Genomic DNA, 26,815 nt, shown 5'->3' on the forward strand with positions numbered 1-26,815 from the left:
GGTAAAGGAGATTTCTGAAGGACATAGCCAGTTCCAATGCAGTCATGCTTGGGCATGGAGCCAACGCCCAGCCAAGGACTGAGGATCGAATGTTAACTGCCTTGGTTTGTGTCTTCTGTGCACATATTCTCTGTAGGGATGCAAGGGAGGGGGTGGTTATCAGGGATAAGTTTTGTATTGTCCAGTGCTGGGTCAATATCAATTATTAATTACACCATGACAGCGCATGCCATCCTCATTTCAAACAGACCATGAAAAGATACCATTACACACTTCGATTTCACTGGACTTGAGAGCCCCATTTGCATGTGGCTGACATTGTGCCTCTCTCTTTCCAATACCCTTTCCCCCTCTGACCTTGAAGTTTGGATGAGACCACTTCTGCTCCAGGGATAGGACCTGACTGCTCTAAGCCAATCAGCTTAATCTCACACCCTCCCTGCCTGCACTATAGTTACTGGTTTTGTATCTGAATCCCAAGCCAATCAGCATGTGGCATTCCCTTGACCACAGGAATTGGTTCGGGGTGGTCCAACTGGCCGAGCCCAAAATCTGGTTCATTGCTTACGAGAGAAGACCTTCTCTTCCTGGGAGGTGTTGGCAGCCATCTTTGACCACGAGAGAAATCATGGAACTGTGAGATTGCACAGTGCTCTATGCCTAGACTTTAAAGCCATGATAACTAACAAAAACTTTTTATTGCTTAAGTCAATGTTTTCTACTTCTTCATCAAAAGTCTTCTTACTTGGCTGGGGGCGGTGGCTCACATCTATAATCACAGCACTTTGGGAGGCCAGGGGCAGGTGGATCACCAAGGCTAGGAGTTTAAGACCAGCCCAGCCAACATGATGAAACTCCATCTCTACTAAAAATACAAAAAACTAGCCAGGCGTGGTGGCAGGTGCCTATAATCCCAGTTACTTGGGAGGCTGAGGCACGAGAATTGCTTGAACCCAGGAGATGGAGACTGCAGTGAGCCAAGATCATGCCATTGCACTATGGCCTGGAGAACAAGAATGAAACTCTGTCTCCAAAAAAAAAAAAAAAAGTCTTCTTACTGATGTGTCAGTTTCATAATTTCTATAGTTATCAATAAGTGCACACTACTTGTACTTTCTTTCACTGCCATTACCATCACCCTGGCACAGTAAAAACCACCTCAGAGCCAGCTTGGGCCTCCACCAACTGGAAGGGTATTTTGCCCCTGCATTTGGCAGTGTTGTTACTCTGGGCACCCAGGCCCTTTCCCTAAAGCCTGACTTAGCAAGTCTGGTAGGACTTCGGCATCTGCATCTTTCCCAAGGCTCCCTCCCCTTCCCCAGGAGATACTAATGTAGTGGTTGGTCCCTGGGCACCTAAGACTTAGCTCTTCCATCACAGAAAAGAACAGGTCCAAAAGGAATGAAAAGGGCTTTTACTTTCTTTTCTAAAACAAGTGATTTTTAAGGGTTTGTAGAAAAAGCAAAGCAAAGCATAATTCTCCTCTTACTTCAAGCTAGTGTCTCATGAGAAAATACCAGGGTAACCTCTGAAGAATCCTACCCTAACACCTTCTTTTCTTTTTCTTCTGCTGGAATGAACATCTAGGGGTGAAATATGACTGCTCCCTACCCATCTGGGGACTTGTCTTCTTTATATTGTTGCATTCCTCAATCTTTGCATAAGGAAGAGAATGGTTAATTCCTGTAGGTGAAAAAGAAAAGCTTCCCTCTTCCTACAGCCTCGCATGTTTCTCTTTTCCCACTGGTTGCCAGGAAGCTTGGAAATACAGTGACGACTGTTCAGGCACATGTCTCTTCCTTGGGTCCTATCACAGTCATCTCCTCCAATATGCAGTGATGTTGACAGGCTTCGAGACGGTGACTAGTGAGTTCTGAACTAGGTACCTCAAATCTAGCAAGTCCACAGTAAACAGGTGCTATGATCATTTCTTAGGTTTTCTGATCTTCCCTTCTACTTTATTTGTAACCATCTGGTTGTAAATGTTTCATTGTAGTTTGCTTCAATTGACTGTCCATTGTGGGAGTAGGTAGTGAAAAAAACAGTAATAAAATTAGACTCACAGTTCTCTGCCTTACATTCCCTCCCGCAGTCTTCTGGTTTCTAGCTAAAAAACCAAGTCTGAAGCACCTTGTGAAGATGAACTTTCTTCTTCTTAAAAAAAAATAAATAACACAAATATACTGGCTTGGATTTCCTTCCCTTTTCTTACTTTCCCCCTTAAAAAAAAGCAGCAGCCACCGTGTGGACCCTTAAGATAGGCAGACAGTAGGCCACCTGGACCCACACTGGAGGGAAAAGACACTTGATACACGAGGGGTCAGAAAGAGGCCTGGTGGGTGAGCATGGCTTATTCAGTCCTGGGCTGCTGTGGGGTGTGATCCATTTTCAGTGGGGGATGAAAGTTCCCAGGCTCTCCCCAGAGCCCTCACAGTTCAGTCTTGACTTTGTGCATCAAATCTTTTTGATCAATCTTGTCTAGGTCCTGGTACCAGCGGTTGTAAGCCAGCAAGGCCACATTCTTGGCAGCCACGGCCATCACCTCCACGGAGCTGGCCGCCCACTCCAGGGCATTGAGGTAGAAGAGCTGGTCATGGAGTGCGAACCTCGGGAGCGTGGGGCGGGAGCCATAGAGGGGATGGGCCTGCCACTCAGCTGTCTGCACTGAGTAATAGGAACGGAAGAGGGTCTTCAGCTGGGTCCGAAAGAGTGGCTTGGGGGACTGGACTCGCCAAACAGCTGCCTCCTGGGGCTGCTTTCGCCGGAAGCTGGCAGAGATGTTGACAGGGCAGATGTTGTCCAGAGTGCAGAAGAAGCTGGGGAAATCTGTGGTAAGGATGTTCGCAAACGGGAAAAGCTTAGGGTCTGGGAAACCGAAGTAGGAAGAGTTGAGGTAGCCGTGGACCAAGGAGACGACAGTGGGCTGGAAAGAGCCCTGCAGGTCATCAATGGGCGGGTGGAAGCCTGCAAACGTTAAGTTGCTGCTGCTGTTGTCCAGGTGCAGGGGGGTGGCAATGACCACGATGTCATAGAAGTCAGAGCTGTTGCCTACCTCATTCTCATACGCCACCTGGTACAGGGCTTTCCCCTCTGGGAACAAAAGAGCACAAAAGTCAACTTTCCTTTGGCTTCTACCCACTGAACTCCCTACTGGGGCCCAGCATTGAGGTTCTACTCCAGGTGCAGCGGGGCTGTCTACATGGTGGGTCCTGGCCTCTCCATGCTGATGCGGCTGCAGAGGAAGCAAGGGGCTTGGAGTCAGGAGACCCAGTTTCTGCTCTGCTTCTGCCACTGGCCAGCTGGGAGGCTTGGGCAAGGCTATCATTCAAAGTCCTCATTTGTCAACAGAAAAAGGCTGGGTTGATAGAAGTCTCAGTTTTCTGGCTCTGACATTTGAATTGGGAAAACAGCACCCTCTAGTGTCACCTGGCCGGGTTGGGGCTTCTCAATGCTTTTTCGGACATACTCCCCAGGGGGATCACAGACCAGAGCTGAGGTACAAAGCGGGCAGAAGTGTCTGTCCACTCGCTGGGAATGGCACACCTGCCCGCTCCTGCCTTGTCTACTCACCTGTGCTGTGCAGGGTCACGGAGGTCACTGTGGCATGGATCACATTGGCCTTGGTGAGCTTCAGCAAACCGGAACAAACCAGCTTATTGCCTCCTTCCACAGACCACAGGCTGCCTTGGGCCCCGGCTAGTGACATGGCTCCTGGGCAAGGCGGGAAGGGGGTGCTGATAGGTTGTCAGGGCCGTGGGGCGGGAGGGCTGGGGAGTCCAGTACTATTCGACTGTGCCTCCCTGCCAGAGCAAAACTCTCCCAACCATGGGCGTGGGGAGATGGCAAACATACAAGTAAGTACAACGAAGTGCACAACGCTATGGGGGGAAGACACCATGCTCAATGAAAGAGCCAAATTCCACAGACCATATATTGTGAGGTCTATTCTATGCAGAATGCCCAGACTAGGCAAATCCTCAGAAACAGAAAGCAGACCTGTAGCTGCCCAGGGCTGGGCAGCTGGGGTGTGTTGGGGAAGTGAGGGCTAAAGGGCAAGAGGTTTCTTTTTGGGATGATAAAAATGTCCTAAAATTGACTGTGGTGATGGTTTGAGAACTCCGAATGTGCTAAAAACCACTGAATTGTGCAATTTAAATGGGTGAATTATGTGGTATGTGAATTCTATATATCTCTACACAAAAATGCTGTGAAGGAGACACACAAGAAAGAGTGGGCAGAGAAGCCACACTGAGGGGACACTGAGGCAGGGCCTGAAGGCTGAGAAGGAGCCAGCACATACAGAGCCAGATGAACAGTATCGAGGGTACAAGGGAGGTGCTTGTTATTGTAAACCTTTGTATCCATTTAACAAAAATATCCCAAGTGTCTAGTATGACCTAGGCACTGTTCTGTGTTTGCAACGTATCAGGGAACAACAGACAAGGATTCCTGCTCTTGTGAAGCCTGCATTCTCCACTCTTGTGGTCTGTGCTAGCAGACACTGAGCTACACACAGGCCCAGCCACCTCCATGAAGAGCTGGGAAGAGGAGGTACTCTAACAGTGGCTCAAAGGCCTCAACAGGGCAGTTCTTGAAACCAAAGTGCAGAGAGCAGAGCATTATCTCAGCTCTAACATTTACATGCATGCAAGGGATTGAGGCAATTGGGAGTGGTAGAAACACACTGGACCTGTGACCTGAGCCTTGCTTTCACTGTCTGTGAAGTGGGGTGATACTATCTCCTGCCAATTCACGGCCAGTGCCAGAATCAGATAGGATGGGGCAGCAGAGTGCCTATGTAACTGTAATGAGCTGGATAAAGGCGAGGTTATCATGGGGACCCGCAGCCCATTCTGAGCACCTTGGGTGGAGGAGGGGCAGGTAGGCAGGTCAAGGGTTGGATGCTCACCTGCAAAGGCGGGCATCGCTGCTGACTGGCCATAGCTGGCCCGCAGGACAGCAGAAACGACGTCATCAATAAAGCGCTGCGTGACGCCCACCTGCAGCAGGGACTCGGCCACAGAGTGCTGGGTCATGTTGACAAAGGTGGACTCCCCCAGTGAGTAGAGCAGCTCCTCCACACCCGAGAAGGCATAGCCATGGGCCTGGTACTTATAGATCCTAGAAGACACATAGAACTGGAGTCCTTGCGCAGGAAGGCTTTTTGCCTGACCACCTGCCCCTGGGTCACAGTGCCTGGGAGGCCCATCAGGAACCCATCACTTCCTCTACATGGAGCAGTGGGAGAGGAGGTTGGTTATGTTCCCTGGCACCTTTTCTCTGGCTGCGGCAGGCCTGCCCCACCTAAAGGGAGTGTGGAGGTATGGAATCCTTCTAGGCCTGGCTTTACATCACAGCTATGCTGCAATAACAACTGTATCAATGCTCTGAGCCACTCCCTGCCTGAGGTCATAGTTCATAACCCTTTCTTCCCCCAGCTGGGACTGCCAGGCTGTGGGCTATGGCCCACCCCTGCTGACACATCTCCTTCTCCAACAGCATCGGCTGTGCCACAGCTTCTAGGACCTGATGGCACGTTGCAACTTCATGCTGATGCTGTCACCTTCTCTGCCAGTCCAGCCTGTCCTCTCCTCTGGCTTGATCTGACAGGGCTCCCACTCACCCCCGGCTCATGTCCTGTCGCTCTATCAGTCATACAATCTCACTAGCATGGACTGGAACCACTGATGAATTTCCTGACTGGGAGGCCTTTGAAATGTTGCCCATTCTAGGGCTTCTTTTGTAAATATGTTGAGTTTGGTTATCAACAGGACACCAGATGGAGTGTCCAGAAAGTAGAAATGTGGGTCTGGAAGCAAAGAGGAAACTAGGGCTGAGAGGGAGAAGTCATCGCCCATAAAACGCAGAAGTCAACATTATTGGTCTGGATATAATTGACAAGGGAGAAAAACATCAGAAAGAGAGGTACGGAAATAAGCTTCGGGTGACATCTGGAGAATATAAGGAAGAAGTGCTATAAACAGCAGAGTTATAGAATGGGAAGGGAGTGGAGAAATGCCAGGAACCAGGGAAGGAGGGCACATGCCACACTTGAGTGTCTGACACTGAAGGGAGGCACACAGTGATAGGGTCCGGGGAGCAGCCCCTGCACCTTAGGCTGGAAGCAGTGAGCACCTTCGGGAGGGACTTTGGGGAAAGGTGAAGTGACAGCTTGGTGAGTGAATGAACAGGGAGAGAACAGACCACTTGCTCTTCATATCTGGGACCAAAGGTGATGGGGAGGGGGCTGGAGGCCAAGGATAGGAGGAGTGGTGAAGAAAGGTGTTTATTCTAGATGGAAAAATGAGGACAACAAAATTTGCAAATGAGTGGTCCACAGGCTGCATCTGCCCTACAGATGTGTTTCATTTGGCTTACAAGATGAATTGGTTGCAAATGTTGAAAAACTGAAAGTTTTCACATACAACTCTGGATTTCTAGCTTCTTCTGAAAAGTGAGTAGATCTAGCCACATGAGGTAGGCATTGTACGCTGCTGGCTGCAGACGGCTGCCGTGGAGGGCTGGCTGCCTCCTTCAGAGGGGGCCTTGTTCTGCTCTTTTCCACCTGCTGATTCAATGACTCACATCCCAGTTCAGCCCTTGTTAAGTGACTGAGTTTGCAACCCACGCTTTTATTAGCATCAGTGTAGCAGAGGGTAAGAAAATGAGTGTCAGTGACAATATTAGGGAGACCATTACTGCATGAAATATGGCCATTCCTTACGCCAGGGCCTTGCTCTGAGCCTGCACTGAATTGTGCTGGCTCAATTCAGCAAGGACCTTTTCCTTTTTCACAATGTACAGTCAAGCTGGTTCCTCCCCCACCTCTTCTTGGTCCCCCTGGAACGCCATCCCCACAGCTCCGCCAGCCCTACCTCATGAACTTCTCCATGACCTCCTCCACCCACATCTGCAGCCTCAGGAAGCTGATGCCGTAGTGCCACCAGAGGCGGAAGAGGTTCAGCAGGTACCAGTCGGTCTCCTCTAGCACGAAATGCTCCCCACCGAAGATGGCGCTCCTGCCCACCACCTCGCGCCGGTGCCTCAGCCCTGCAGAGACAAAGAGGAGCCCCTCAGGTTCCCTCCAAGACTTGGGGCCTTCTTGACGCAAACGGACTGCTCCATTAAAGGAAACGCAAACACTATGGTTTGTTCATTTGTGCTGCTTGTTTATAAACAGTAAACAGATGCACTGGGAAAATGTTTGGACTACCTAGTCAATAAAAACATGAAAATGAAAATAATGTGATATTTTACATTTTTTTCCCCCAAGAGGATCCACAAGTGAGGGAAATTCAGATTTTATCCCAGAATGTCCAGGGGCTGAGAGCCACTGGGCTTGTTCTGAGATGGTGGCCTTGGGCCCTGAGATCACACTGAAGTTATCCTAGCTCCTTACAGCCATCCTGCACTCTGCAACTTGACAGAGCAGTGGACTCCTAAATACAGATAGAGCTGTTATGACTTGTTCCTTCCCCACGCCCACATACTACACACACTGCTCTCCACTTTAACAGTACACTATATCTTGGAGATTGTCCTATATCTGGGCATAAAGACTTCCCCATTCTGACTGCTGAACAGCCTATTGTGTAGCTATACAATAATTTGTTTAACCCCAGGTCCTAGTGGATAGGCAGGATACTTCCAGCCTTCTGCTATTACAAACAATGCTGTAATGAATAACTTGGTATCTGTGCTACTGTGCACATCTGTAAGAGCACCTGTAGCATCACTTCTGAGAAGTGGAGTTTCTGCATCAAACAGAATGTGTATTTGACAGATGCTGCTGGGTTTGAATCCCACCTTTCTTGCTGTAATGGCTTTAGCTTAAATCTATACATCTTCTGAGCCTCAGTTGCCTTAAAAGGAGACATAACGCTCATCTTGCAGGTTGGTAGGGGGGATCTGAGGTAATGCCTACCTACCACCCAGAAGGTGCCCGGCAAGTACCAGCATGTGGAAGGTGATATAATCACGATTATTTAGAGGCAGCAAATTGACAGGGAAAGAAACCGCCCTAGGAGTCAAACCTGAGTTCTAATCCCGGCTCTGCAACTAACTCACTGTGTAACCTCAGGCAAGTTCCTTCCCCTCTCTTGTCTCTGTTGCTCCATCTGTAAAATGAGGAGATTGGGCCACATGACCTTCCGGCCTTGACGGTCTGGGAAGTCTGAGAAGGGCCCAGTGCTGTCACCAGCCCCAGGGCGCTGGGCACTGGAGCCCCAGGACTGACCACTCACCCAGCAGCTTGACGAAGTCCTGCATGTGCAGGCTCAGGGAGTGGAAGGAGGCAGCCCCGCTCTCGTAGTGCTGCTTGTTGACCGAGATGGTGGCCAGGCGGCCACCCACGGTTCCCTTCTCATACACATCGATCTGCACCCGAGGTCCAAAGTGTTGCTGGAGGAAATGGGCCACAGCAGAGCCCCCGATCCCGGCCCCAACCACCGCTGTTAGCAGGCCCGGGAGGTAGGGAAGGAGAGAGACAGAACATGAGAGTGAGAGGCTGCAGTTCACACTGTATCCTCCTGCACTGGTGGTTCCCAGGTGCTTAAATTTCATAGGCTTATGACATTTCCAAAAGGAAATCTGCAGAATGAGTTGTCAGTAGAGCTATTAATAAGCAAAGGCAAACCTGAAAACTGCCACCTACTATACCTTCATTTCATAAAGAAAAAGGTATTTCAGTAGCAAAAGACCAGCAAAGAATACTGAAAGTCAGGATGACCAATTAAAGAGAATAAATTTAGTTTTATATAAAACTTACTACCTTGCTTCTAATTTTCTTATTTCACTATGAATCGTTAAAAGTTACTGACCAGTTCTGTTCAGTGATCAGTGTTTGGAAACCATGCCTTAATCCAGGGATTGGCAAACTACAGCCTGCAGGCCAAATTCAGGCAGATGTCTGTTTTTGCAAACTACAGTTTTATTGAAACACAGTCATGTTGCTCTTTCAATTACTGTCTATGACTGTTTTCATTTTAGGCAGAGTTGAGTAGCTGCAACAGAGACTTCATGGCCTGAAAAGCCGAAAATATTTACTCTCTGGCCATTTACAGAAAAAGCATACCAACTCCTGGTCTAGTCCAACCTATTACTGGACACTTAAATCATCTCTGTGTCTGTGTTTGTGAAGACTGGAATGCATCTGACAGATGTGGTGGTTCACACCTGTAATCAAAACACTTTGGAAGGCTGAGGCAGGGGCAGATCACCTGAAGTCGAGAGTTCGAGACCAGCCTGATCAACCCTGTCTCAACTAAAAATACAAAATCAGCTGGGCGTGGTGGTGCATGCCTGCACTCCCAGCTACTTGGGAGGCTGAGGCAGGAGACTTGCTTGAACCTGGGAGGCGGAGGTCGCAGTGAGCCAAGATCGTGCCATTGTACTCCAGCCTGGGCAACAAGAGCAAAACTCCCTCTAAAAAAAAAAAAAGACTGGAATGTACCTTATGATGGATTGCTCATTACCCTATAGGACACTATACTCCAGTTTGAATTCTTGTTACAAAGTTTCAGCTTTTTTGGGTCTTATCATGCACTGTCTTTACTGTACCTCCTGCCTTCCTGTTATTTGCAAACTTGGTTTACATGCCATCAGTTTCTCATCCAAGTCACTGGTAAAAATGTTTCACGGGACAGTGCTTGGAGGTGCTGCTAGGAAACCACTGCCCGGACAGACATCAATCTTGTTTTTTTTTTTTTTTTGAAATAGGATCTGGCTCTGTTGCCCAGGCTGGAGTGCAGTGGCATATCGGCTCACTGCAAACCTCCAGGCTCCCAAGCAGCTGAGACTACAGGCACATGCCACCATGCCCAACATATTTTTTGTAGAGATGAGGTTTCACCATGTTGCTCAGGCTGGTCTTGAACCCCTGAGCTCAAGTGATCCTCCCGCCTTGGCCTCCCAAAGTTCTGGAATTACAGGCATTAAACACTGTGCCTGGCCTGACACTAATCATTAAACAGTCCCGTGAGAGAACTGTAAACTAGCTATGAAGCTACTGAACTGGACTACCACCCTACCTATAATTTTTGCCAACCATGTATCTGAAACACCACTTTCCTCTCATCAGACAGTCCGGAGGCCTTACCCAAAAAGAAAATGAAATAAATCTGGTGTAATTTGTCCTTTACTGGACCCATTTGGACCCACAGAGTACCAGCTCCTGCCAGGAAGTCACAGGCAATCCTCAGACAGCACCAGGTTCTCTATGATCTGGCCTCTGCTTACTTATTCCACTTCCTGCCCTACCCTCCCAAGACGCCACCTTCTCGTCTGTCCAGGCTTCTCTTATTGTGGGTGCATAGCTTTGTTCTCTCATCCTGGGCCTTTGCCCAAGCTGTTCCCTTTGATAGGAGTGCCATCACCCTGTGTCTCACTGGCTTCAACAGCCCTCAGATGTCACCTATAACTTGGCTTGACTGACCCACCTGAGGGGAGTCAGGTGTTCCTCCTGCATATTCCCACAGCACCCTCTGCTTAGCCGTACTGTAGTCAAGTTATTTAAGGACAGAGAGAGCGAGCGCATGGTCACTATGTCCCCAGATCCTGGCGGACAGTAGAGTTCATGAAGTATTTTTTCTGTGTTGAAAGAATAAACCACTTCCTCTCTCAGTACTTACAAAGCCACTTCCAAGACAGCACATAACCTTTTTATCTTAACCACTGTGCTCCCATCCCCTCCATGTGCAAAGAGTCCCAAATTACCCATTTTTTCAGAGAAACTGATATTAAGGCCTAGAAGCTGCCCAAGATCAGGAAGCAGAAGACACCACTTCATTGTGAACCAGCTCATTTAACACAACTGACACCCATTCTCTAATTCACAGTAAGATGTCCTGGGGCACAAAGAAAAATCCAATAGGCTTTTGCCCCCCAGCAGCCCAGCAAGGATTGGGCAGACAGACTCCTGCACACAATGAGCTAGGACAACCCATGATGAAGTGCAACAGGGTTCCAGGGGGTCCTGAAGAGGAAGAGTGAATTCTGCCCCAGAGGGTGTGGGGACACAGGCTTCTCCGGGAAACAAGATTTCATGCAAGATGCTGGAGGACAATCAGCTTTGTCAGTGAGAGGACACGCACACTCTGCAAAGAGATCAGCATGAGAGGGGCAGCATGTGGAACTGTATGGGTGGGTTTACAGGGTCCTGATGTCGCATGGGGGTTTTCAGATTTGATCCTGCAGGAGCACAAGAATTAAGCCATCCTAACAGGAATCCGCATTCTTGTTGTGGGTAGAGTCCAAACCACCAAGGGTGAACAGAGGCTCCCGTCAGAGGGCTGAGGAAAATCTAGAAAGGTAAAGGGCAGCGTGGCATTGCCAACTGTCCCAAGCTCCATGTTGCCACAATTCTGCTGGGCGGAGGTCCTGCCCCTTCCCCAATGGTGAGAAATGTCTTGTCCTGTTGCCTGTTCCCAAGAAAATGGGGAGTGCCCTGCATATTCCCACAGCACGCTCTGCTTACCCCTAGCCACACTGTATTCAAATGATTTAAGGACAGAGAGAGAACACATGGTCACTCATGGATACTGCCTGCCTGACTCTTCCACATCCTTCAAAGCCTGGCTCAAACTCCACCTTCTCCACGAGGGCCACTCTAGCTAGCCTCAGGATTCCCTTTTCTTGGCAAGCCCTTATCTCTCAGTCTCAAACTGGTTTCTGGCATGCTTCAGTCTTCTTAACCCTGTATGGCCTGGGCTGTGGTTCTGCTACACAAGAAGCTTTAGCACTGCAGTGGACCCTGTAAGTTTGTGATGCTTCTGTGAGATGTTCCAGGCACTCCTGCCAACTGGGGTGCATGGAGAGGGGCCTAGTGGAGTAGGGTCTTTGTCCTCCCACCCTGAAGCCCAGCATTTCTGTCTGCGGGAATATTACGTGTGAGGGACTTGAAAATCTGCACGAGTCATGTAGTTGAAATGACAATCGTTGAGGGAGAAAAAAAAGCAACTGTAAACACATATGAAACTCTAGTCAATGATATGCACGATGAATTATTTAGTGAGGTGTCCTGATGTCTGCAATTTATTTGGAGATGCATCAAAATGTAGGATGGATTCGTGGGTGTCTAGAACGGTGCGTGACAGTTATGTGACACAGCAAGTATAGTAGCAGTTAATGGCAGAATGTAGGTGGTGGGTATACAGATGACCACTATAAAATTCTTGCTGTACTTGTGAACATTTTCAAAATAAAGTATTGGGGAAACCACACGCACAACAAAAAGACTGTTGCTAAAAGTTCCCCGTTCTGTCAGCAAATCTCCAGCAGACCTTGTGTTCTGTCTCTGTCAGGACTGTCTCCTATCGACCTGGGTGGGGGGAGGCGGGGGGCGGAGGCGGGATTTGGCTTACATGTTACTTCCAGGAAGCCCTCCTGGGGCCGCAAAGACAGGGTGAAGCGCCCCTCCTCTGCATGCACCGTACTTCCTCAGCTCAGCACGGACTTCCCTGTACTGTGAGGGCTCTTACCCCAGCAGCAACTAGAGCACCACGTCTGCTACACAGAGAGCCCTCAACCAACCTCTGTGAAGGCCATCGCCCAGCCTCTCTGTCCTCTGTCACCCCGGGGCCTAGCAAACATCCAGGTCCATGGCAGATGCTCAGCGACCCTGGACCTCCCTGTAAGATCCGCGGCCAGTCCTGCCTAGGCCTCTTTTCCGTTCTAGGTGGCCCTCTTCACATGCCATGCCCCGGCCCCATCAGGACCTTCTCTGCCGCGTCCCCTTCGGCGCCTCTCCTCCACCCAGCTTCTCTCCCGAGGACCCCTCCCTCACCCAGCTGCCCTCCTCTACCTCCACCTAGCTGAGAACTGAGAACCCTTTATCCGCCAGCCCTCCCCAAACGGGAACCCCACTTGTCCTTCCCGCACCGATTTTGCCCGGCGGGGCATCTCCGCCAGCAGCGGCGGCGGCCAGGAGCGCGGTCAGCACGGCGAGCAGCTGCGCTGCGCGGACCATGGCGGGCGGCGAGCGGGCAGCACGCTGGGTTCGGGCGCTGGCGGGTTGGCGCTCGCCTCTCCTCCCCGCCCCGGCGCCCCACTGGCAGTCCCGCCTTCCTGCCGCGCCAGACCCAGCCCCGCATTGGCCGAGCCGCCGTCCCTCTCCAGCACGAAGCCCTCATTAGCTCCATCTCTCTCGGAATAGGCTCTCTCATTGGCAGCTTCCTCGTTCAACCCCCTGCATGCGGGTTCCTTATTGGCTGGTTCATGCTTGCCCGGCGCAGGTGTGCGCGCCTCGGGTCCTCAGCATCAGGACCAGGGCCCAGCTGCCGGAGAGGGATGAGAGAGAGAAAACTGAAGCTTTGAAGACCTCGGTTATGTCCAGCCTCTGCATTATTAGCTCTATGTCTTCTCCGTGTCTCATTGTTTCCTCTTTTATAACACAGACGAAGGGTCCTGCTCCACTTTTCTAGCTGGTTGTAACCATCTTATGAGATAGGGGATATGAAGCCGTTTGCGATGTTTCCAAGTGCTGGAAATTGCTGAACAAGCATGCGGCCAGGGTGGTAAGACGCTACCCTATTCATATGCTGACACAAGCCCTATGCTTTCGATACTGTCCTCCCCAGCTGTTATTTATGTGTTTGCAGTTTATATATAGTTAATATCTCTGCTTTCTGCTTCCTAAAAACCAGAAGGCGGGGAAGGGTTTCATCTACTCTCTTTTCAGAAAGGAGAAAAGGAGGGATGAACTCCCATTTTCATCCTCTAAGAAGACAAGAGCAGCAGCTTAGACTTGCTAGTTTATCACGCTGTGAAAAACAGATTTCCTCTGACAGAAAATAAAGTTAGGGATGAGTTTCAGAATAAAGAAAATCCGGAGGCTAGGGGTGGCTCAAGCCTGTAATCCCAGCATTTTGGAAGGTCAGGCGGGAGGATCGCTTAGGCCAGAAGTTTGAGACCTGGGCTACAAAGTGAGACTCTGAGACCCTGTCTCTTAAAAAAGAAAAAAAAGAAAAAAAAAATTAGCCAGGAGTAGTGGTGCACACCTGTAGTCCTAGCTATTCAGGAGGCAGAGGTGGGAGGTTTGAGACCAGGAGTTTGAGGTTAGTGTGCGATGATTGTGCCACTGCACTCCAGCCTGAGTGACAGAGTCCCCGTCTCTAAAAATAAATACATATATAAAAATAAATGAAATCCGTATTTACTCAGTGAGATTATGGCTAAAATAAGAAACTGGGCCGGGCACAGTGGGTCATGCCTGTTATCCCAGCACTTTGGGAGGCCGAGGTGGGCGGATCACTGGAGTTCAGGAGTTCAAGACCAGCCTGGCCATCATGGTGAAACCTCATCTCTAATAAAATGCAAAAATTAGCTGGCTTTGGTGGTGTGTGCCTGTAATCCCAGCTACTAGGGAGGCCAGGGCAGGAGAATCGCTTGAACCTGGGAGGTGGATGTTGCAGTGAGCCGAGATCGCACCACTGCACTCCAGCTAGGCGACAGAGCCAGACTCCGACTCAAACAAAAACAAAAACAAACAAAACTGAAGGGATTCAGAGAATGGTGAAAGAGCTTATAGCTGGGGTTCTAAGTCAGCACTGCAACTTAACTTTCTTGGGCCAAACTGGATTACTACTAGTAAACTGGTAGATGAATAAACATGCATTTGTCATAATCTTAAACTTTTTTGTTGGCAATGTTTGTATCAGGATGCAACACCTTTTAAGTTCATTTCCAAAGATTCAAGACACTCCCTTAAACAGTTTTTAAAACAAGCACTCATTGACCACTGTGTGCCAAGTTCTCTTATGAACTTACTCTGATTCTTGTCATTTTTTTGTAGGGTAAATCATGTTAGTGTTCAAATTCATCTTCTTGTCTATACTTTGCTTGTAATTTTAGGGTCCTTTGTAATTCTTAAATCTAGAGCTGTTTTCTTCTGTTAGGAAGCCCCTCCAACCCTACCAGCCATTGACAGTGTGTGTGCCCATCAACGTTGTAAGAGAGGTTCGAAAGAGCTGATAAGGGGAAAAGTAAGTAGGCATAATTCTTGTGGCACAGAGGTGCCAGACTGGGAATGCAGTGGGGTGACTGTATCATTTTATCTGCTGTTGTGTAACAAACCATTAAAAAATTTAGTGGCTTAAAGTAAGAGTCATCTATTTTGCTCACACTGCACCTTAGGCAGGACTCAGTGAGATCAGCTCATCTGTTCCATGTGGTATCATTTGGGGCTGCTCCACTGGGTGTGGGAGGATCCATCTTCAAGATAGCTCACTGGCAGGCAAGACAGTGCTGGCTCAGCTGAAAGCTCAACCAGGGCCCTCAGTTCCATTCCACAGGCTACTTCAGCTTGCTCTTGGCATGATGGTTAAGGTTCCAAGGGTGAGCATCTCAAGACAGGAAGTGGGGATACCAGTTTTTTAAGATTTGGGTCCAGAAAATAGCAGTGTCACTTCCACTGTATTCTATTGGTCAAGCAATCACAAAGCTCCAAGGAGACTCAAGAATGGACATGAGCCCTCCTCAATAAAGGTGTCAAGAAATTCTGGAGCCATGTTTTAAAACCACAGTAAACTTGAGAGCATGGACAACATCTGAGTGGAGAGGAATAAGAATATACTCATTGACTAGCACTGGGAATATGGGACAAATGGTTTATGGAGCTACAGTGTATAGACAGGATTGGAAAGATAAAGAAAACACAAGACCAAATCCCAGGGAAGGCTGGCCCAACAGAGGGCCATTCAGCCATGAGTCTAGGTATATGGAAGCTAGCTGAGAAGCAGAGGTAAAGACAAGGCCAGGCAGTCACAAGGTGGGAAGGACGTGGGGAAGCTGAAGGTCAGAACAAGGCCAAGTGTCTATAATCTGGTTAGAATACTCAGTAATCCAGCAGTACAAGTGCAGTAGTCAAAGGAAATAAGACACCTAGAACCAAAAGGCGAACCCAAGAAAACAAGTCAATGCCAGAAAAAAAGGCAGAAATAGGGCTGGGCACGGTGGCTCACGCCTGTGATCCCAGCACTTTGAGAAGCCGAGGCAGGTGGATCTTCTGAGGTCAGGAGTTCGAGACCAGCCTGGCCAGTGTGGTGAAATCCTGTCTCTACCAAAAATACAAAACATTAGCCAGGTGTGGTAGCAGGTGCCTGTAATCCCAGCTACTGGGGAGGCTGAGGCAGGAGAATCGCTTGAACCTGGGAGGCGGAGGTTGCACTGAGCCAAGATTGCGCCATTGCACTCTAGCCTGGGCAACAAGAGCGAAACTCCATCTTAAAAACAAAAACAAAAAAAGGCAGAAATAAGAATCCAGATCTAAGAAATACATAGGAATCAGAAAGAGGCAAGTCAAGGAGGAATAAAACAGACAAGACTTCAACACGAAGGCAGGGTGGGGAAAGCCCACACTGCATCCACTTGGCTGTGCTGCTGTGAGATCTCAAGGTACCTCTCCAGAGCATCAATGAGGCAGGTCAGCAGTCATGAAGTGACCATAACGTTCCGTATACAGCAGCAATAGGCAGACAAAGACTCTAAACACCTGAACTGCAGTTATTTCAATTCAGGTTTTATTAAAGTTGTTTCTGAATATTTTTTCTCAGTGATCCTTGTTCTGATGAATATTACATTTTATCCTTAGTTTTGCTCATTTGATTTTGCTTTAGTGTTTTAAGAAATTATTTATCAAATCCTTTGCCATGAATAAGAGCACCAAATAATGTATCAATACCCAACTGCCTGATTCCTTTATAGCAGTAAGAAAAGTCAGTAAAACATTTGTACAGTACAAGTACTAAAACATCAAGATCCCCTCTTCAAGTGAGAGTGAGCCAAAGCTTCCTTAGCATCATCTGCAAGCCAATGTCTTTTCACTATACCATTAAGATGAAAATAACTAAGAGCACTGACACAATTTTCTTGCTCTTTCCATCTAAAAATGTGGGTTTCTTGTGCTGTGGCTAATTTTTAAAAAACCAGAAAATGGAAGGAAAATAAGTCAGTGAATGATTAGCTTACAAGTTTTTTCTACTCATCATTAACCAGTCTTCTCTTTCCCCTAAAGTTTAGACAGCCATAAAAAGGCAGGAAAAACAATGTACATAATAAAAAAATAAAAATAAATATCTGAGAGCCTACTGTAGTAGGCATTTAACACATTTCACTTAATCTTCACAACGCCGTGAAAGAATTATTATAATCATTTTACAAATAAAGAAACAGGCTCAGAAGGGTGAAATGACTGGTGCCTAAAGTCACGCAGGTGACTGAGCTGGGATTTAAGTTCAAGCCTATGCTCTAAGATGCTGCTTAGGCTCCCCAAAGCCCTTCAACTTGAGATTCTTACTATTATAGCTTCATATTCTAATTCTAAATTTATACTTTTAAGTCTGCAAAACTACTGAATAATAAAAGAACCTAAAATTATTCTCAATTTACTTGCCAAAATGGGAGGTATTAGAGTATTAGAAAATTCTTCTAGCCTGGGCAATATCGTGAGATCCCACCTGTAAAAAACAAACAAAAAACCAAAAAAAAAAAAAAAACAAACAAAACTAGCCAGGCGTAGTGGTGCACTTGCCTGTAGTCCTGGCTACCTGGTAGGCTGAGGTGGGAGGATCACTTGAGCTCGTTAGGTACAGACATCTCTTTAGGTAATCATAACATTCCATACCTAAAATTGTTGTTAATTGTAATTAATGTTAATGGTAATGATAGCTAGCAATAAAAAACACAGAGTAATTACAATCAGCTCATTTTCTTATTGTCACCATGTGTCAATCTCATAGAAAGGAAGGTAAAAAAAGACAACTTCCTATTGTGAACCTTGATTGTTCATTAAATTTACAATATACACTTAGCGGAATGCCAAAAGATGTTCTGGTTTTAAAAGCTTATCCACCAGTCTTTTGATTGCATTTTAAAAGTGCATATTTGTTTTTTAAGGGTCTAAATCCGATGAAGATGGTAGGGCCCACAAGGAGATGGCTTTACTGATACATTTGTGTGCTATCTTAGAATTATCTGTAATGTATAAGAGGATAACTTTTCACCACTCCACTGAATGCCATAGAGTTCCAGCGGAAAATGGATTTATTTTATGAGTAATAACTTCAATCTAAACCTATATAATCTAGACATCCAACAACATCTGATTGTCTGCTGGAGACTTAATTGCATGCCCATTAATCTTAAATAATTGACAAGTTGTTCTTTATTCATATTCTTACTGCAATTTAGTCAACAGAGATTATTTTCCTTGTGTCCAGTCCTAAAATGACTAGATTTTCATACTTCAGAAGCAGAAAGGGTGTGATTTGATGATTAAGGCTTCTTCCAACATTAAAATATCCATAATTGACTGCCTTCCTAAAATCTGACTGATGTATCATTCATTAAGTCATTTATTGGACAACTCTTTTACAGAACACCAGCTATAAGACTGAAAAAAAAACCACATAGGCCCATTAATTCTAGGAGGTTAGTATATAAAAGGTGAGCTCAATGTTTACACAAATGTGACTTAACAGATACAAAGAATAGGAAATAAAGCTTGTCAGTATAACGGAGGTAGTGATTTCTGAGTACCAACTTAAAAAAAAAAAAAAAAACAACTTTGCGGGCGCAGTGGTGAATGCCTGTAGTCCTAGCTACTTGGCAGGCTGAGGCAGCATTGCTTGGGCCCAGGAGTTGGAGGTCAGCCTGGGCAACACAGGAAAAAAAAAATTGCTAAGAGGAGAGAATATTTATGTTAAGTGTTCTTATCACAAAAAATAACATAAACAGAGCCGGAGGAAACTTAAAAAACAAAAATTCAGCGTAACTATTAATAAATGAAATGAGAAATCATGGGAACCTAACACTTTTGGACTGATCACCACCTCCCATCATTTAGTAAAGGATTATAAGGCAAAACTGACAAAGGGGAAGAGGAATAAGGGCTGGTGGAGTTAAGTTGTAGGTAAATTACCCAAATAGAGCCATCTGGGTCATTAGCTGTTAGTGCTGCCTCAATTTGCCTGAAATGATTATATGACAGGGAGGCTGAAAATAATTTGAAGATAACTCAGAGCAAAGACAGCACAAGGCTTTTTGGCCATTCTTGCTTGAAAGGGTCCTGGGTATCTCAAATTTCAATGTTCCTTGCCTTCCAAGTCTCATCTAGACCTTTAGCCCCTGCAAATGGGGATGAGAAAGGGGTGGGGTATGGGACAATGATGTGAGCATAAAGCCTATCTAGCTGGGATTACAAGAACAAAAGATGGCTAAAAGGAAAAAACAAAACAAAAGGTAAAGTCCTGAAAATCTATGTGTATAAAAATCAATCCAAATGATCTAAATTTATACAACCATGAAGCTTTATCCTCTACGTACCCAAATGTTGAACCAATCCCCACCATCTCCTTTTTCCACAAAATACACAATACTATACAATTCCTATTATAGGGACTGCTAGGAAGAAACACGTAGTTGAAAATACCTAGTTAAAAGGATTTTGGATTCAAATTTATCACAGTACCAATTTTCCTAAACATGTTTTGATAAAGGCCATCGGAACACTTGTCACACTGTTCAAATGCCCAATGGTTAAGACTTCTGATGAGACCAAACAGGTCACATTAAATCAATAGAATATCTTAGAAATAAAGCCAATATGACTAAATCCAAAATATATCACATGAAGTACCTCATGTACAATACAAACCTAGTTTAATAAATAAAAGAAACATAGGTGACTGCGCTCTGGGAGAACATCCAGATCCTGATGGCCTCTTCACAGTCTTCTCTGAGACTCCACTGCCACTTCCACTCGGGCAAGCCTAATGGTGCGGCCATGAAGTTTGTAGCCATCTTGTCTTACTAATGCCACGGTGCCAGGCTGCACCCCAACACCAGCTGGCACATGACAGATGAGTTCATGCTGATGGGGGTCATATTTGTCACCAATGGGCGTCAGCTTCTCCAGGCCATGCTTGGCAAACACACTTTTCAGCTTTGCTTCTAAAAGCAACAGCCCTCGGAAGACCTTCTCCAGCGTGAGCTTTTGGTTCTCAGGCTCTGATTCTTCAGAAATGCACTCTGTAGTCTTCTCCAAAATGTCAGCCACCTCCACCAAGTCCTTACAGAAACTCTGGATTCCTGCAGAGAAGCCAGATATTTTTATTGTTTGTGAGGAAATCACTCTGCCCTTGGGCATAGAGTTTGGGTAAGGCCTAAATAGATGGCTAGTCTGCTGAGTAGTCCAGCAAGTGGAAAGGCTGCCACACAGGAGGACTCAGAGATCATCACTGATTACCACCCCAACCCAACTGACAAGTCAGTGTCTCTCTCAGAAGGCATATACGACTAGGAACCTGACTAGGAAATGAAAAAGACAGAACCCGAGAACTAGGTAAGACTATATACAACAGGCTTAAGCCTGTCCTTTAAAAACAACTATTTTTATATTTATGTATCATGAATATATATAATATATATAAATATATATATATTTATGTATCATGAAATTTTGTTGCTATTTGCTTATATTATGTACATTTTGAAAATTCCTGCCTGTCCCAGTTGTGCTAAGGCATACATTCTCAACAGGAACAAGACATTAATATTTCATGAGAAGGGCAATAACAATAAAAAAAGAAAGTCAACACTATGCTAAGGGTTGTCATGAATGGTTTATTCTTGAGGACTGGCTAAATAGGAACGCGAAAGTTAAGACACAGCCATAGATGAGGTAAGTTGGATACGAAGTTGCTGGAGATGGACCACAAAACTTGTCTGATTTTTAAAAAGAGTCATATGAACTGTTATAAGACAAAAGTAAATTCAGTTGTTGAGAAATCCCATTCCTCTCAATTCTAAACTTGATTTTTCTTATGGAAATGAGGACAAGAAATGTCATCATTAGAAAGGTCTATGACACAATACCAAAGCTCCAGTGGGGGCTGGTGAGAGGCAAGGACTTTGTTAATCTGACTTCAATCCAGGGACAGGCTTAAGGTTCTGTGTCAAAACAGGTAGCTGCCTTGAAATCAAGGACTTTTTTTTTTTTTTTTGAGACTGAGTCTCACTCTGTTGACCAGGCTGGAGCGTAGGGGCATGATCCTGGCTTACTGCAACCTCTGCCTCCTGGGTTCAAGTGATTCTCATGCCTCAGCCTCCAGAGTAGCTGGGATTACAGGCGACCACCACCATGCACAGCTAATGTTTATATTTTCAGTAGAGACAAGGTGTTGTCATGTTGGCTGCACTGGTCTCGAATCCTGATCTCATGTGATCTAACAGCCTCAGACTCTCAAAGTGCTGGGATTACAGGCATAAGCCACTGCACACAGCCAAAGACATTTTTATTGTAAATAAATCTCTCACCAAATATCTTGGCGTCTTCCACACATCTCTGGGTTCGCCTCCTTATGTTTTCACAATCAGCTACAGCTCTCTGGTATCTCAACTGAACATCAAAAGCAAAATCGAAAGGATGAGAAAACAAATGCTTATTGGTGGAAGAGAATGTTTTTGCTTACTTTACAAATTTCACCCTTCTGATAGGCTTTTATAAAACAAACTAGGAGTTACAGAAATTTTAGATCAGCTACTCCAAATTCCCAGTCAAAGCAGAAACCCACTCGTTAGCAGCACTGCTAGGTAGTCATTTAGCCTGGTAGTTCAAACTCCTAGTGGTTTTAAGTTCATTATCTTGAGAAAAAGCTTTCTTTTTCACATTCAGCCAACACTACCAACCTCCAACTTCCTTTCATTGACTTGAACTTAAGGATAACTGAGAATAAGTTTTAAAAGTATGTCATCTAGGCAGGGCATGGTGGCTCAAGCCTGTAATCCCAGCACTTTGGGAGGCCAAGATGGGCGAATCACCTGAGGTCAAGAGTTTGAGACCAGCCTGGCCAACATGGTGAAACCCTGTCTCTACTAAAAATACAAAAATTAGCCTGGCATGATGGCAGGTGCCTGTAATCCCAGATATTTGGGAGGCTGAGGCAGAAGCAGCATTTGAACCTGGGAGGCGGAGGTTGCAGTGAGCCAAGATTGCGCCATTGTACTCCAGCCTGGGCAAGAAGAGCGAAAATACGTCTCATTAAAAAAAAAAAAAAGTATGTCATCTATTTGGAGGCAGTTATTTTACCCTCTTTAGTCTTTTTCTCTCTCATTCTTAATGCAATTCTTGGTTCTTTTAACTGCTGTCATAAGGTATGCTTTCCAGCCTCCTTACCATTCTATCTAGGTGGTTTTGCTTTGGAATTCCTCTGGTTTTATCTATGTCCTTCTAAGTGTGTCTATCAACCCAGGACTGGGTCCAGTATGCCAGACGTGGTCTCATCAGCAAAGAACAATGGTCAGTGACCTCACTCATTCAACATATACTTATTGTCTACTATATTCCAGGCACTGTACACCTCCTTTAATCTGCCAAAACATCAGATATCTAAGTGCTGTGACATAACAGGAAGCCGAAAAGAGATGACTATCTTTAGCCAGTGGTGTTTTTGAACTACTACGGTTTTTTTCTGCCCAGTATACCTAGCAAGGAGTGGAGGAGGGATGAGGGGTAGCAGATAAAGAGCCAATCAGGGAAAACTTCATTTTAAAAATTGACATGAAAAACTTTATGTGGACATTTAAACTAGAGAGACGATATGAAGAACAAATATAAAATCAACTCACTGTTAAATCCTGGACTTCTTTCTCCAGTTTAATAGCTTTTACCCTTAAGGCTCGTTCAGCAAGAGAGGGCCCAAGCTCATCAGGAGGGTCCTCAGAACGGCAGTCCTCACCAGCAGTTCTTTGGGTGGCAGTGCTGAATGGAAGTGGCCATCCCCTGTAACAGGAAGGAGGCGGTGCATAATGAAGAAATGCCATCATAAGCCAAAATTACAACCAAGTTTAGAGACCAGAGATCTTCCCAGATTGAATCTCTGGAGAAAGTGTTTTCAGTTATAGTAACAAATGAACACTTACAAAGTCCTTACCATGTACCAGACACTGTTTTACTTGAGTCATCTTTTCCTCTCACAACAATATGTGGATAAGTCCTATCATTATCCCTATTTTACAGATGAGAAAACTGATGCTGAGAGGCTTAAGGCATAATGGCCTGCTCAAGATCACATAGTTGGTATTCTGCTGGGTTAGGACACTAAGCACCAGGCAGCAGAAATAGCCAGAACTGGGTATACAAAAGTCAGCATAAGGAAACCAAATGCTAATAACCAGAACCAGAGGAACATTATCAGAAGTGGGCATTCAAAAAGTCATATAGTTCTGGTTCAACCTTCCATCTTACAGATGGGGGAAATTTAGTCCAGTAAAGGGACCTTATCAAACTGGAGTTAGGCTTAGAATTCTAAGCCTTCCTCACCACAAGCTGTAAGGCTTTTAGGAGAACCTGTGCTGAGAAAGGAATTCCCACCTATATATAAGATCAAGTCAATTAAATACTTACAATACTATATGTTACTGCCAGTGAACTATAGACACAGGTGAAAATAGATCTTTGCATTCAACTAGTTATGTAATCTAGAATTTTGTACAACTAAACTGTTTTGACATTTAGTTCAGTTTACACAGGAAGAAATTCAGACTAGAGGCTAGTTTACAGCAAATCTTGGACTGTGGAAGTCTTGACTGCCAGTTCAAGGAAGTTTCCATTGCATCTCCTGGATCTTCGTAATTTGACTTTAAGTAAAATTATCCTGAAAATCAATCTGTGAGTACGAGAGTTCTTTAAAACAATTTATATGGACTGGCATATATTGTAGAGTGGTCCTTGAGGAGACGGCTGAGCAAAGGCTTAAAGAGGGTAAAAGAGTCGGCTTTAAAAAAGGGAGGAGCATCCTGGGCAGAGCAAATTTAAAGGTGTAGGCAAGAGGACTTGTATCTCCCCGACTTTCCAAGCTGATCTTAAATTCAACTATTATAATCTGGTGTGTGATTTTATAGACAGTTCCACATTCTGGGGTCAGAAAATATGGTCACTGTAGATCTGAGGATAATTACACACGGGGAAACACCTCCTTCTCCCTAAAAAACCACATTTATCCACTTGAACAAGCAGGTCAAAATATTCTCAGGGCCAGTTCAAAGGGAAAATGGCCAAAGCTTAGACCAAGAAATAGGGGTGGGGAGTTGTGGCCAATCTCAATTCCTGCTGCTTCAGAATTGGAGTAGGGAGACAGCTTATCAGAAGGAACCATTTTTCTTCTGGTCATTTCCTTACATCACCAACAAGCTGCCAAAAAGAGTTGAGAACGGTAAACAAAACCAAGTCCTGAAACCCTGAATGCAACCTCTTACTTAGGTGCTAGGGTAGGATGTTGGGTCAGGTGTGTTAAGATAAAAACGGTGACATATATAGTTAAGCACATTTACCAGATTCTCCTGTAGCTTACTTTACTACTCAGAGGTCCAACCCTACCTCGTACTTAACCATTTTTATTCTCTTTCCCAGGAAGAAACAGTGTAGAGACAATAGTCTCTGAGAAATTAATTAACATCGCTCATTAAATAAGAGCGCCGATTCTAACGCCCTGGTTTCCAGCCCGGGTTTCACCACTTCCCAAATACTTAAGTTTGGAAAAGTTATTCAACTTTTCTAAACCTCAGTCTCCTCAATTACTAAATAGGAAATAATAAAAAGAACCACCCATAAATCTGCAGTCGGCCTCGCAAGCGACCAATAAAAGCTGCCGATGAATAAAGGCAGCAAATGGAACTTGTCTCCCGAAGGCTGATGCAATGGCCGTTTGGAGAAACCAAGTTCAGCGGCCTCCTTTTACTGACAGGTACAACAGTGCCCGGATAACGAAGAAAGGACTGGCCTAAGGTCATGCGGAGTGAGGGGAGAGAACCCAAATCTACTCACGGGAACCACAGGCTGGGAGAAGAGGCCGGGAGAGAGGTACATCCCTCCCTTGGGGGCTTAAGAGACTTCTCACCTTCCAGGCCATACATGACCTCGGATCTAAGAAAGATCCGGCCATACATGACCACGGCCTAAGAAAGAGGTGCGGCTGGGGGCCTCAGTTTCCCGGTCTGTAAAATGGGGCCGTGAGTGCACGGTCGTAGAGGCCGAGAGGCTTGGTTCCCTCGACTACGTTCAGGTAACTCTCGCTCTCCAGCCCACAACCACCTGGGCTAGCTCGCTAGCCCCGCAGAGTCCTCACGCTACCGAGCCCCCGCCTGCAATGCTTACTTGCTCTCCCACGCGGCAGTCGAGGCCAGTAGGCGCTGCACCCGCAGCCGGCCCGCCCACAGCGACCTTACGGCCATGTTCCCGACTTGGGCTGAGGGAGGCGGCGCACGCGCACTTGCTGCGAGTGAAGAGATGCTCCCGCTTAAAAACCAGCCTTTGCGGGCGTTTCCCTCTCAGGGCTTCCGGACAGGAACGCTATACTTCCGTTTGCCGTGTGGCCCGCGCAGTTCCCCATCCGGTCGTTCGCAGCGATCGCAACACTTCCGGCTCTCAGTGTGTTTCGCGAGTAGGCCGGGTCCTAGTGGTAATTGCAGAGACTCCGTGCTGGGCGCAGGGTCGGCGGCAAACAAAGCAGATCATAATTGTGTCCGCATGGAGCTTACTTGATGTTATGAGCGATAAACAGATACGAGCGGGATGTAAAGTCAGAATATGAGCGGTGTTTACAGGTGAGGGGCAGGTGTTGCGGAAGCCTGGAATAGAAATCTAGCCGTGTGGGAAGTTTTCCCAGAGGAAGCGGGTATTTGAGCTGAGCTGAAGAAAGGGTTCAGGCAGAGGGAAACATCTGCAGAAGCCTAATAAAGAGAGAAGAGTATTGCATGTAAGGGACTGAAATACACAGAGGCGGGAGGGCAACAGGACTAGTTGTTAGGTAGGGCTAGATCACGTGAACGGTTTAAAACATTGCAGCCTGAACCATTGCCTATCACTCCTCCCAGCTTTTTTCTCGAATGCCCTTCTTATCGACTTGTTTTTTAAATAGTGTGTATCTTCTCATTTCCTCTCATTAAAATATAAGCTCTTTTAAGGCAGAGATATTGTCTATTTATTCCCATTGAGCAGTGCCCTAATTAGGTGTTCAAAATTATTTTTTTTTGAGATGGAGTCTCTTATCACCCAGGCTGGAGTGCAGTGGCACAATCTCGGCTCGCTGCAACTTCCGCCTCCCAGGTTCAAGGAATTCTCCTGCCTCAGCCTCCTGTGTAGCTGGGATTACAGGCGCCCACCACCATGCGCGGCTAATTTTTGAATTTTCAGTAGAGAGGAGGTTTCACCATGTTGGACAGGCTGGGCTTGAACTCATGTCCTCAGGTGATCCGCCTTCCTCAGCCTTCCAAAGTGCTGGGATGACAGGCATGAGCCACCGCCCCTGGCTTCAAAAATTTTTTTTGCTGAATGCAATTTAGTCTGATTCTGATTGCAATGGAATATGAAAATAAATAAAATGTAAAAGCTGTTGGAACCTCCCAAATACTTAAAGCTTTGAGAGAAATGTGGCTGTGGTCTGAGTCCATGTAGCAGAGCAGAAACCAGATTTCTCCCCTCTGAATCACTGATGTTTGTAATAGATGGCCTCCTTTATTGTCCTGTACCTAACTCAGACCAGATGGTGCCCTGAATTGAACTGACCCCATGACAGTTACATCTGCAGGGTGTGATGTTAAATATACCTTTCTGGAAGGAAAAAGACCACCTTAATTACTCAGATCGTTGTAACTGTGCATTAAGCCTTGCATAGAAAGATGTTGAAATTCTGTTAAACCTCACTGAACACAAACTTCTACACTTTGGAACACTAACTTCCATCCTTTATCAGACAGACACATTCTTATATTTTGTACTTCCCAGGCAGGCCATCCTCAACCTTTGTGCTTGAATAAACTCTCT

General features: G+C 46.1%; 2 protein-coding genes across 4 annotated transcripts; both read right to left on the bottom strand.

Annotated features, from left to right (window-relative positions):
* Nucleotides 1-1,398: 1,398 nt before the first annotated feature.
* PCYOX1L (prenylcysteine oxidase 1 like) lies at nucleotides 1,399-13,034 on the bottom strand. 3 transcript variants are annotated; one of them, XM_023227032.2, is made up of 6 exons: nucleotides 12,877-13,034; nucleotides 8,244-8,450; nucleotides 6,876-7,050; nucleotides 4,910-5,121; nucleotides 3,571-3,711; nucleotides 1,399-3,090 (listed from the first exon to the last, which is right to left on the bottom strand). In XM_023227032.2, the coding sequence occupies exons 1-6, from the start codon at nucleotides 12,962-12,964 to the stop codon at nucleotides 2,429-2,431; spliced, it is 1,485 nt and encodes a 494-aa protein (XP_023082800.1). In that variant the 5' UTR covers nucleotides 12,965-13,034; the 3' UTR covers nucleotides 1,399-2,428. The 3 variants fall into 3 exon arrangements, with proteins under 3 accessions (XP_023082800.1, XP_023082801.1, XP_023082799.1); XM_023227033.1 differs by lacking the exon at nucleotides 8,244-8,450; XM_023227031.1 differs by lacking the exon at nucleotides 12,877-13,034 and having other exon boundaries at nucleotides 8,244-9,272.
* Nucleotides 13,035-16,492: 3,458 nt separating this feature from the next.
* On the bottom strand, nucleotides 16,493-25,359 carry GRPEL2 (GrpE like 2, mitochondrial). Its single transcript, XM_023227039.2, has 4 exons — nucleotides 25,148-25,359; nucleotides 22,621-22,774; nucleotides 21,310-21,391; nucleotides 16,493-20,082 (listed from the first exon to the last, which is right to left on the bottom strand). The coding sequence occupies exons 1-4, from the start codon at nucleotides 25,222-25,224 to the stop codon at nucleotides 19,718-19,720; spliced, it is 678 nt and encodes a 225-aa protein (XP_023082807.1). The 5' UTR covers nucleotides 25,225-25,359; the 3' UTR covers nucleotides 16,493-19,717.
* Nucleotides 25,360-26,815: the final 1,456 nt, after the last annotated feature.

This window comes from Piliocolobus tephrosceles, chromosome 4, assembly GCF_002776525.5.
Source record: "Piliocolobus tephrosceles isolate RC106 chromosome 4, ASM277652v3, whole genome shotgun sequence".
In the NCBI taxonomy this organism is placed as follows: domain Eukaryota; kingdom Metazoa; phylum Chordata; class Mammalia; order Primates; family Cercopithecidae; genus Piliocolobus; species Piliocolobus tephrosceles.